Raw genomic sequence first — 12,101 nt, 5'->3', positions numbered from 1 at the left:
TATATAGTCTTTAAGTTTTACTGTCCATCCTCAACCTAACCACAGGCTCCACTCTTCACCACAATGGTAACACTACAAAACCAACATAACAGAAACCTATGTAAATCCTAACATAACACAACATTTAAGTACTAACTTATGTCTCTATGTTAATCTTGTGCAAAAATTCACAAAATAACACTTAATTCCTACATTTATTTTCCTTGTTGTCTGATGCAAAGCATGCTGGGAACTAGAAAACGCAATCATTTTAAGTTTGCCTTACTACAATGACATTTTGAGTTTACAGAACTTATTTTAATTAAGTCCAATGAACTTTCATTATTATTTGAGTGAAATTCATTTCACTGTTCGTTTTTACAGTGTGGAACATGAATTTACATTTGATTAAAAAAATACTTTTGACTTTGCCTCACTTCAGAAAATCACGCCATTGTGTTTTTTGAGAAGTTTTGCAGAATACGCTCAAGTAAGTGTGTGGAGGAGTCGTCACTGTATTTCTGCTTACCTGGTCACTCAGAACGATCGAAACATCTTTGTTGTCCCTGAACTCAGGAGCGTCTTTCATGAGAAGCGCATCTCTCGTGAGGATGGACACAGCTCGCAGGATGAAAGAGGCAAACAGATTGGTGTGGATGTAATTACGTGTGCAGCGGAGCTTCCTGCAATATTACAAAGACCACATTGAAACTATAATTTTATTCATGGAGAGTTGAAACTGCAATTCACCTGCTAAACTAAATGATTTCATGTTAAAGTGTTAAAGCACAAAATTGTATACATCCTTAAGGAAATCATACATTCATTACTGCATGCTGCATACTTAGGGCTGCACAATTAATTGAGATGAAATCTTAATTATGATATGGACTTGTGTGATCTTCATACCTTAAGGTTCAGTGAACTAATTAGGCTTGGTATATTATGATATAATATGATTTTTGGCCAAATCATTTAGATCTACTGTGAGGGCTGTTTCATTTTCCCTTCTGCATGCCATTTTCTACTAATCTTTATGAAGAAAAGCTGCCACTCACCTGAATATGAGAAGTATAACAAGGGCTAAAGACAGGCTGGCCAGGGATAGAGAGTAACCAACTGTGTACATCACCCTGAAATAGGCCAAGATCATCATCTGATTCTCCTGTGAAGACAGAGAGCAAAAGAATAGCACTATACAGACATGAGTCATTTTAATTCATGTGACTGCGCTGAAAGAAGAACCTTCTCTGACATCTTGCGTGGGACATGTAGGCAAAGCTTCAGAGCCCCGAGTAATTCATTCTTAGAGACTTTCAGACATTTTTTTAACTCTGCCATACTGACAGCCATTGAAAGACTCAGGCCAAGAGTAATGACAGCTTTAAATTCATGGATCACACTATCGAGTAATAGCCTATAACTCTGGAAAATAACTCTGCGAGCAGGAGATAAAGTCTGCTGTGCCAAAAATAAATGAGTGCAGAGCTCTGCAAACGGCACTAGTGTGACTGCTTTCCAAGTGCTTTGGTTCATGAAATTACAGAACTGCATAAAATTCATGCAGCTCGTTCCATATTATACATAAATTCTCTATACATCACAATCTAAATTGTTAACGTCATTTCTTGGTTTCTTTCAGTGAACATTTTTTTTGTCATTTTGAACAATGGCATGAACTTGTGCCTGACAGGGCGCTGAAGAATTCAGATTTTAAGAAATGAGAATTTACTTTATTTAATAATCTAGAAGGGCAGGAAGTTAAAACTGGAATTTTAATTTGAACTTAAACAACAGGAAGTGGAAATTACTGAATTGCAACTTGAATTCAACAAAGCCAAACAACTAATTTCAATGTTTTGAAATGTACAGCTTGTATAACAGTGTAAATTTGCTGTCCCCTCAAAATAACTCAACACACTTAATGCCATTAATGTCTAAACCTCTGGCCACAAAATGAGTATACCCCTAAGGCTGGCCGCACACTAGAGGATTTTAAGGCCGATTTTAAGCACGATTTGCACCCTGAACGATTGGAGGGTGTGGCCTGATTTGCGGCTTGTCGCAAGTGATTTTTTTGTCCAAAAATCCTCTATTGTGTGATGTCATTACGATTATTTATCTGTTCCCGACTGAGACGGAGCGGCGCAGAACTCAAATTGTAAATATCAAACATGTTTGATATTTACAACTCTTCATCGGGCTGCCTCTGACGTGATACCCACGATAGCCAATGAGAGCGAGCATGTGTCACCTACCGGATGTTGCATGGTTCTATAGCTGAAACTTGGCAGCCACAAACATGTCATGAAAGCAGAGAATATCACCCATATTCTTTTCTATACTTTGTTTTTCACTGTGAAACAGAACGCGCGCCAGGAGAGCCAGCTGACAATGTTGATTGTCCTCTATTTGTTTTTCTTCTCTAGTCACGTTTGATCTCACGAGTGTCAGTGAGATTTCGTGTGACTGTGAAATCGTTCCTACAATCTTCAAGTGTGTGGTCTCGCGGTCTGGTTGAATTGTCTGGTGTGTGCGTTCAGAGGATTATAAGGCTAAAAATCAGTTGAACTGTCTTCATGTCTGTGGTCTCCCATGGTTTTAAAATCGTTTAAGATTTGAAAAACGTCTAGTGTGCAGCCAGCTTAAGTGAAAATGTCCAAATTGGGCCCAATTAGCCATTTTCTCTCCCAGGTGTCATGTGACTCGTTAGTGTTACATGGTCTCAGGTGTGAATGGGGAGCAGGTGTGTTAAATTTGGTGTTATTGCTCTCACTCTCTCATACTGGTCACTGGAAGTTCAACATGGCACCTCATGGCAAAGAACTCTGAGGATCTGAAAAAAAGAATTGTTGCTCTACATAAAGATGGCGTAGGCCAGCGTTTCCTAATCCCAGTCCTCGCGCCCCCCCCCGCTCTGCATATTTCGTATGCATCTCTTATCACGTACAACGTTTGTTCTATCCGACCATAAGTGCCCTGCGAAGTGGACATCATCGGATACTCCGCCATGATTCCAGTTTAAAACGAGTGTATACGTTCCATTCAAAGGGCATTAAAGTGTGCGAGACGTGAATTTAAATTGTATTTATTTACAGAGGTATATGATGTCCACTCCTCTGTGTGCGCTGCACAGCGCAAATCCATGAATGAATGTTCCGAAGTGAAGTAAACTTCAACGGATTTCCCCTGCTCAGGGAGTAGGAAGCAATGAACACGGTGTAGGGATCATATCAATCGGTACACAGTTCATGCACGTAGCTCTATACAAAGATTGCCAAGACCCTGAAACTGAGCTGCAGCACGGTGGCCAAGACCATACAGCGGTTTAACAGGACAGGTTCCACTCAGAACAGGCCTCGCCATGGTCGACCAAAGAAGTTGAGTGCACGTGCTCAGCGTCATATCCAGAGGTTGTTTTCGAAATAGACGTATGAGTGCTGCCAGCATTGCTGCAGAGGTTGAAGGGGTGGGGGGTCAGCCTGTCAGTGCTCAGACCATACGCCGCACGCTGCATCAAATTGGTCTGCATGGCTGTCGTCCCAGAAGGAAGCCTCTTCTAAAGATGATGCACAAGAAAGCCCGCAAGCAGTTTGCTGAAGACAAGCAGACTAAGGATATGGATTACTGAAACCATGTCCTGTGGTCTGATGAGACCAAGATAAACTTATTTGGTTCAGATGTTGTCAAGCTGGTGTGGCGGCAACCAGGTGAGGAGTACAAAGACAAGTGTGTCTTGCCTACAGTCAAGCATGGTGGTGGGAGTGTCATGGTCTGGGGCTGCATGAGTGCTGCCGGCACTGGGGAGCTACAGTTCATTGAGGGAACCATGAATGCCAACGTGTACTGTGACATACTGAAGCAGAGCATGATCCCCTCCCTTCGGAGACTGGGCTGCAGGGCAGTATTCCAACATGATAACGACCCCAAACACACCTCCAAGACGACCACTGCCTTGCTAAAGAAGCTGAGGGTAAAGGTGATGAACTGGCCAAGCATGTCTCCAGACCTAAACCCTATTGAGAATCTGTGGGTCATCCTCAAACAGAAGGTGGAGGAGCGCAAGGTCTCTAACATCCACCAGCTCTGTGATGTCCTCATGGAGGAGTGGAAGAGGACTCCAGTGGCAACCTGTGAAGCTCTGGTGAACTCCATGCCCAAGAGGGTTAAGGCAGTGCTGGAAAATAATGGTGGCCACACAAAATATTGACACTTTGGGCCCAATTTGGACATTTTCACTTAGGGGTGTACTCACTTTTGTGGCCAGCGGTTTAGACATTAATGGCTGTGTGTTGAGTTATTTTGAGGGGACAACAAATTTACACTGTTATACAAGCTGTACACTGACTACTTTACATTGTAGCAAAGTGTCATTTCTTCAGTGTTGTCACATGAAAATAAATAAAATATTTACAAAAATGTGAGGGGTGTACTCACTTCTGTGAGATACTGTATATTTCACAATATTACTGTTTTTGGTAAACAGAAAAAAAATGTTTTGAAAACACAAACCATATACACTCTCATTTTAGGTTTATTTCTCATTTTACACACCATATAACGCTCTGTTTGGGGTCTCTTTACCTGATTCTCATGGTTTTCATCTGCATTGCATTGTGAGTGGTCTCTCCATGTGCGGCTGTCGTTGACGGTGAGCCACTGTCCATCTGGACCACATTCCCGTGACACAAACCCATTGCGCACTACAGAGGACAGTAACAGACAAGACATCTTTGAGTTACTGCTTTCAAACATGTCTAATATTTGAGAGTCCACTATGAACCTTTTTATTAATTCATTGCTGACTGAACACAGTCACATAAATTATAACCAACAGCATAATTCATAATGTGCTAACAAAAACACCATTATTGCTCATTCTTATGGTTAGCATATTCTAAAAGAATGCAACACTCTCTGAAAAAAGGTTCAAAACTGTCACTGAAGCAGTACCCTTTCAAAATACTAATACTAAAAGTACTGTATTTAGTACTACTAATGCTAATACCAAAATACTACTACGTATGGCTTTTACCTGGCAGAAAATAAAATGCCAATAAGTCAGAACAGCTTAGAAACTGTATATAAATGTCCTGAGATCCACTTACAACACACTAGGATTATACCTACAGGTTTTTTAATGACTCATACAGAAAATCCCATAATTGGAATTAGCATAAACATTATTTTAAGATAAACAAAGGTTTGAAAATTCTGTCATCATTTATTCACCTTCAAGTTCGGCTCCCATTGACTTCCACTGCATTTTTTGTCATACAATGAAAGTAAAGGGAAACCAAAACTGTTTAGTTACAACATTCTTCAAAATATCATCTTTTACGTTTCACATAAGTAAATCTAAGTTTGGAATGGCACAAGAGTGATTGATGCCAAAGTTTTTGGGTAGACTATTTCTTTAAGCTTTAAGATGAAATTGGTGAACTGCATGAAATTTGTAAAACATATTTATATTTTCCCATGCCAATAGGCACTATTATTGGCAGCCATACCTTGATCATACCAAGGCAAATACCAGGGACACGGCACTTTCACAGTTGTGTTGGGAACTCCATCTGTCCAACAAGCGTACATATCAAACATGCTTTTGCAAAACAAACCTAATGGAGAAAATAGACTTAATGTGAATATGACACTGATCCACACAGGTTCAATACTTCTATATACTCCTGTCAGTGCTTACATTATAAATGAAATTGTATATCTAATTGTCAAATTCCATGTTAGAAGTGTAACATTATCATTATTGACACTCTTTAGGCAAGTAAGATTTATATTGCGAGAAAGATTCATGACAAACATTTAGAGTCGGTAGCGAAACATTCCTCTCTGTGTGTTTACGTCTCTTTATAGACATAGTAAATCTCAACTAGCTGTTTTCCGATGTTGATATAGACACACACACACACACACACACACACACACACACACAGATGGGATGAACTAAAGCCTACCCGAGGGGGTGGGTTGTGAGCTTATCTTCATGATGCACTCGTTCCGATACCTGTTCCATTCCTGCACTGTGTCCTTCACCGTCTTCCCACTCACACTCTGAAAGACACATATTTACTGCTTTGATACATGTTTCTGGTCTTATTGTCCAAAATTCATCACCCTACATGCAAAAAATTCTTACTAAGAAAAAATGTTTTTTTTTAAAGAACTGTTCACTGAAAGTTTCTTTGATGAACCCAAAAACGGTTGTTAAGGCATCGCTGCAAAAACACTCTTCTGCAACCTTTTTTGTTTATTACAATGAAAGACTGAAACCTTCAAGTTCAAAAATTAACTTTGAAAAAAAAAGCACACACACAGAGACTTGTTGTCTTTTGCTGTAAAATGTATATGTTGATCAATACCTCAGCTCTGCACAGGACAGCTAGAGTGAGGAAGAAGATGGTGGAGGTGCTCTTCATCACTGAGACAGGTACCAGGAGTCATACATCTTAAAGCTGGGCCATCGTCCAACCAGAACCAGGGTAGGCCATTCTTTCAAACCTACGTGCCACCAGCTGCACCCTTCAGGATCAAAACACAGCAGAGAATACTAAGGGAAACACAGATCTGACCGCTCGAAAAGAATTAACAACCAGATGACTCCAAGCTCTTGAACCTCCAGTCTCTGTCTGCCTATACGTTATGTGGCCTTATTAAAACTTCTGCAATAAAACATTACCATGAAAGTTGCTGTCCATCTGACCCACACCTGCATTAACTTGACATAAAGGTTTGTCACTTTTTCCTTAGACATGTACATATGTAGTTCATTCGTTCATTACATAATCCAAACAAGCATTATGTCAGCCACTTCAGAAACACCAGACCTGCCAGTAAAGAGTCAAGGTCCTTGCACACTGAGTCTGAAATTTTCATAAGTGTCTTTTCGGGGTTTTTCGGGGTTTTTCGTATTCGTCATCCTTTCCCATCAAAATGCTTGCTAAGGATGCGAAAACACAGGAAATCTAAGCTGATACGATTTTTTTAATGACGGACGAAAGTTTTGGAGGCATTATGTAAACGTGATTGTTTCAATGCAAGGTCGTATTTATTTTTTAATGTGCGAAAATTTCAGACGAGCAAAGACCTTAATTCAACTCAATATTTAAAAACATTAGTTATTTAATAACACTGATAAATGCAATCTTGAACAATATCGTTTTCATACGTTTTTTTGTTATTTTTGCATTTTAAGCTTATATAATTAATGTAGAATTAAAAAATATCATAGAATATCAGACATTTATGGGCAATAACATGTTTTAATAATATTAATTATCAGACCATGCCTAAAATCAGTGAAACGTGACAGAAAGACTTGAAATTCACAAAATACAGTGGATTAGAACATGAATTATGGATGAGAAAACCACATAAAAGATTAGAAGTTACTCTAAAAATAAACTTTGCCTTCGTCAAAATTGGGTGACTGAGCCCTTCAGCAGACGACAAAATCCAGACACTGCCGCTAAATCTCAGCTCAATCGATCATGGTTCAAGGAGGAAGGTCATTTGAAATCCTTTCCTGAGAAACAGTTGACTGAAGTCTCTTCAAGCGTGCTCAAAAGGAGGAAACAGTATGCTTAATCGAGATGATGTAAATAAAGGAGTGTCCTGCTAAATCATGTATGATCAGGTTGGTGTTGAATAATTTAGTTGGTTTTGTGTTAAACAGGCTGGAAAGTGCTGAGGGTATAAACAAACCCACAATGTGGACTTAAAGAATGAAATTCAGGAAGAGGACACCCATGTAATCACTGTAATCACATTGTTAAGGGAATATAAACAGAGTTTACGTCTTCTTCCTTTTAAAATTCACCTGTAATTTCAATAATTCAATAAAAAGGGAAAAACTTTGACCTTGAGCACAGTCTGTAAAGTCTTAACGCTAGAGTTGATAATTATGATTATATATTTACTTATGTAGCTGGTTATATAAACATGAAAACTGGTAATATTTCCTTCAAATGTTTCCCTAAATAGTGGTACAATGAAGTAGTTTTGAACTGGCTTTGTTTCAGTTCCCAAATGTTTAGATGCTGACCCAATTTAGTACTAAAATTATTAAAAAGCAAAATCAAATACTGAAATTTATTACGTCTTTATACAAAACTATTTGCATCACATTAACAGAATAGATCAAAACAGACAATTTTAGTATTTAAATGTCTCTAAAATTTCAATAGTGTGATGCTTTTTGCATAATGCGTTTGGCACAATTCATGATTAACCATGGTTTTGATTTGATGATGATGATTAGGGCCAAGTGAGAGATGCATTTGTGCCAAAATACAGTAATATCAACAACAAAACTTAAGGGAAGTGTTTTCTCCACCCTACTAAATTTGTCATATTTTGCTTTATTGTTGCATTTTTATTTAATTTAATTGCACTTAGCATTATTTCCCCCAGTCATCCCTAGGACTAGATGTTTGAGACAGCATTCTGAGCATATGTCATCAGCCTTTATTTATGATTGTGTTGTCATGCCATCATTAAAGTTCTGGGCACATTTTTAAACAAATAATTTTGGGGAGTGCTGCATGACTCTTAGAGTTACACAACAAATTAGCCATGAAGGCCAGAAACCAATTCTACAATGTTTATATTGCATCACCTTAAAAGTTCTTTTGATTAATTCATCGAGTATACTTAACCCAGGATATCCATTTGTGCCCCAGCCAAAAATATAATTACACCAAACCCTGGACACAGTCAAATTACTTTAAATCACATCGGTTTGCCAACCCTTATGGCACACCAACCGACATTTCACAAGCAACCATTTAAGGATAAGAAGAGCATTCGCCTGCCAGTTAAGCTGGCAAGTATGTTTTATTCCAGGCATATCAGTTTCCATACAATCAATAGAGCAACACTGCTTAGGCACAACATCACAGAGCTGCAGGAAAACAGTCATCATTTTGGTCAGACAAATCAACTAGGCCCACTGATTAACTGCACATCACAATATGAAAAGAATAACAGAGAATGTAAGTAGACAGAGTAGTCATTTAGCACATAAAAAGTCTTTTAGTTCATTATTAATTTACTTACAGTGCACTTAATACAGGCACAATCCTCCTGGAGTAACCTGGAGTAAAGTTTCTTAGTCAAAGTCTCAATAACCGTCTTTCGGATGAGACGTTAAACCGAGGTCCTGACTCTCTGTGGTCATTAAAAATCCCATGGCACTTCTCTTAAAGAGTAGGGGTATAACCCCGGTGTCCTGGCCAGATTCCCTCCACTGGCCTTTATCAGTCATGGCCTCCTAATAATCCCCATCCACTTGATTGGCTCTATGACACTCTCTCCTCTCCACCTGTAGCTGGTGTGTGGTGAGCGCACTGGCGCCGTTGTCCTGTGGCTGCCGTCGCATCATCCTAGTGGATGCTGCACACTGGTGGTGGTTGAGGAGAGACCCCGCCCCACATGATTGTAAAGTGCTTTGGGTGTACAGCAATACACAATAAAGCGCTATATAAATGCATCATTCAATAATGATATCTCATGACTCCTTGTGGGATTTAAATCAGCAACCATCAGGTTACCAGCCCTGAATCATATTCCACCACACTTACATTACCGTTCAAAAGTTTGATTGTCTGTTTTTTGCTTTTGAAAATCTCTTACGCTCACCACGGATGCATTTATTTGATCAATATAAATAAAAAAGGTGATATTGTGAAATATTATTACAGTTTAAAATAACCGTTTTCTATTTGAGCATATTTTAAAAAGTTTATTTCTGTAATGGAAAAACTGAATTTTCAGCAGTCATTACTTCAGTCTTACATGTGTTACATGATCCTTCAGAAATCATTCAATATGAACAGTTCAGATGCAAAAGCCTCTAAGTACCATTTGAAATTTTCTTCTAAAATGAGCATTTTTCTCAGGCTCCTATGTTTATGTTCAGCTATTTCACTTTAACAGCAATGAAAATAACCTATTCACTGCCATTAATGTGAAAGTGACTTAATTTTGTCTGTAAAATGACTTTTGGACAGACAAAAATTCCACCATGAAGTTGTGACATCACGTATTTCATATCAAGTAAAAAATAATCTGCAATAAGGACCAGACTTTGTCTAATTATGCAAAAGTATCATTAATGTAACCATAGGAAAAAAACTTTTTTTAAAACTCAATTCTCGTGTGTTTCTGCAAACAATCAATGCAAGTTAGGGAAAGCATCTTGATTTTTCACATTCCTTGAAATTCAACCCAAACTGAATTTGGGATTGGCGATTTATAAGAGTGCCCTTCACTTAAAGCTCTGGCATAAATAGAAAGTGAAAAGAGAGTAATAGCGTATGTCTTAGGCGGTCCTGCACTCAGAGGCCTTCACAGTGTGTCTGATAAGTGCAACACCAACTAAACCTTAAAAGCAGCAACAACATTAGTGAACCAGATTAGCTACGGCTATATACTTGTTTACACAGCTCACAGGCTGCCTGCAGTCTGACCTCAAATGCACCATCATTTATTACCCATGTAAGTAGACAACGTATCCTACAGTCGTGTGGCATCTATGCACTTTTTAAAGGAGCAGTTCACCCAAAAAAAATAATTTGCTGAAAATATACTCACCCTTAGGCCCTCCGAGATGTAGATAAGTTTGTTTCTTCATCAGAACAGATTTGAAAAAATTTAGCATTACATCACTTGCTCACCAATGGATCATCTGCAGTGAATGGGTGCCGTCAGAATGAGAGATACATTTCTTCAAATCTGTTCTGATGAAGAAACAAACTGATCTACATCTTGGATGGCCTGAGAGTGAGTTCAGCAAATTTTATTTTTGGGTGAACTATTACTTTAATGAATTTTAAAAAGGTTACATCAGGCTTGCACCATCAATTGTCCAGCATCATATTCCTGTCTTTTTCTAATGTGAATAAATACAGAATACGTCAAAGTTCACAGGGGTTTGAAAAAAGTCATTTTTGCCAGAACTGTAGCTCACCTGGCACAGAATAGACAGCCATTGCTTTAAACCCCTGGATAGTTTGATTTAGATGTTGCTTTGTTAGGTTGACAAGCCAAATATAATTCATATAAATCATCAAAGGTCTGTATTGTGTTTGATGGGTGAGTGTTGTTCTCCGCTCAGAGAACTGGAATGCAGAATGGGCATGTTTGGAGATCTATTAAAGCACTGAAACCCAGGACCTCCTTGTACTAAATTTAATGGCATACACTCTCTGTTCAAAGCAGCTTGTTTAACATTCCTCTACTACATCTTTCATAGTGATCTATGAACATTAAAAATGATTTCCCAAAAGCAGTCCCAAAGTTCAAAGGATCAAAAAGTAAAAACGTGGATATTCCATTAGCCGTATCTGATTATTTATATTTAGAGGACTGTAATGCATTCTCTGTGAGCTTATATGCAGTCCAGCCTTTGTTTGGAGAGTGATTCAGAAATATTCAAAATCAAATCAGTTATTTTTAAAGCTGGTACTGACAGTAAGTTCCACAAGAATATAATAGTTTGGTGACAGTTCTGTAGGGACCAGTTCTCACTATTAACTTTGCTTATTAGCATGCCGATTAATAACATATTGGCTGTTTATTAGCACTTATAAAGCACATATTCTCCATGACCATATTCTACATCCCTAAATTTAATAACTACCTTACTGACTATTAATAAGCGGAAAATTAGGAGTTTATTAAGTCTTATGCCATGGTCCGTCTGAATACTCGATTCTGATTGGCTGGCAGGTGTTGATTAAATTCATTTAACTGCACAGGTAGTTCCAGGTCAGTTTAATCACGTTCTATATTAATGCGCTTCCTATAAACATTGGTAACCATAGTAACATACAGTTACAGTTGAATAGTAATACAGATTAAAATAACCGTCATTTTTATCATTCCGGTCAAATATTGCAGCACAAATATTATTAACATCTTTAATATGTGAATGCTGGGAAATGACCATGGCATAAACGGGATAATCCACGGCTAGCTGTGCATTAAACGATTTGAATGCATGACGTGGAGGCGAAGAACCGCCCAACGCACAGCGGAGGCCATTGATTATCCCTTACATAATGGTTTGTTAATAGCAAAAACTGGGCCTTAGAATAAAGTGTGAC

The 12,101-nt window shown here is 38.4% G+C and overlaps 1 protein-coding gene across 5 annotated transcripts in view; it reads right to left on the bottom strand.

The window, feature by feature from the left end:
• gipr (gastric inhibitory polypeptide receptor) overlaps positions 1-12,101 on the bottom strand; it is a 42,916-nt gene that overhangs the window by 6,556 nt on the left and 24,259 nt on the right. For 2 of the 5 annotated variants that reach the window (XM_058799319.1, XM_058799317.1), the window contains exons 2-7: positions 6,357-6,516; positions 5,952-6,048; positions 5,490-5,597; positions 4,564-4,682; positions 1,038-1,144; positions 509-662 (exon numbers count right to left, since the gene is read on the bottom strand). In XM_058799319.1, the coding sequence (XP_058655302.1) occupies positions 509-662; positions 1,038-1,144; positions 4,564-4,682; positions 5,490-5,597; positions 5,952-6,048; positions 6,357-6,413 (642 nt within the window). In that variant the 5' untranslated portion in view covers positions 6,414-6,516. Of the gene's footprint in view, positions 1-508; positions 663-1,037; positions 1,145-4,563; positions 4,683-5,489; positions 5,598-5,951; positions 6,049-6,356; positions 9,031-9,051; positions 10,211-12,101 lie in introns of those variants that run through there. The other 3 variants (XM_058799320.1, XM_058799321.1, XM_058799318.1) reach the window with 3 other exon arrangements.

The sequence above is a fragment of the Onychostoma macrolepis genome, chromosome 15 (assembly GCF_012432095.1).
Source record: "Onychostoma macrolepis isolate SWU-2019 chromosome 15, ASM1243209v1, whole genome shotgun sequence".
Lineage (NCBI taxonomy): Eukaryota > Metazoa > Chordata > Actinopteri > Cypriniformes > Cyprinidae > Onychostoma > Onychostoma macrolepis.
Note: the sequence above shows the minus strand (reverse complement) of the source record. Positions and strands in the feature narration are given on the sequence as shown.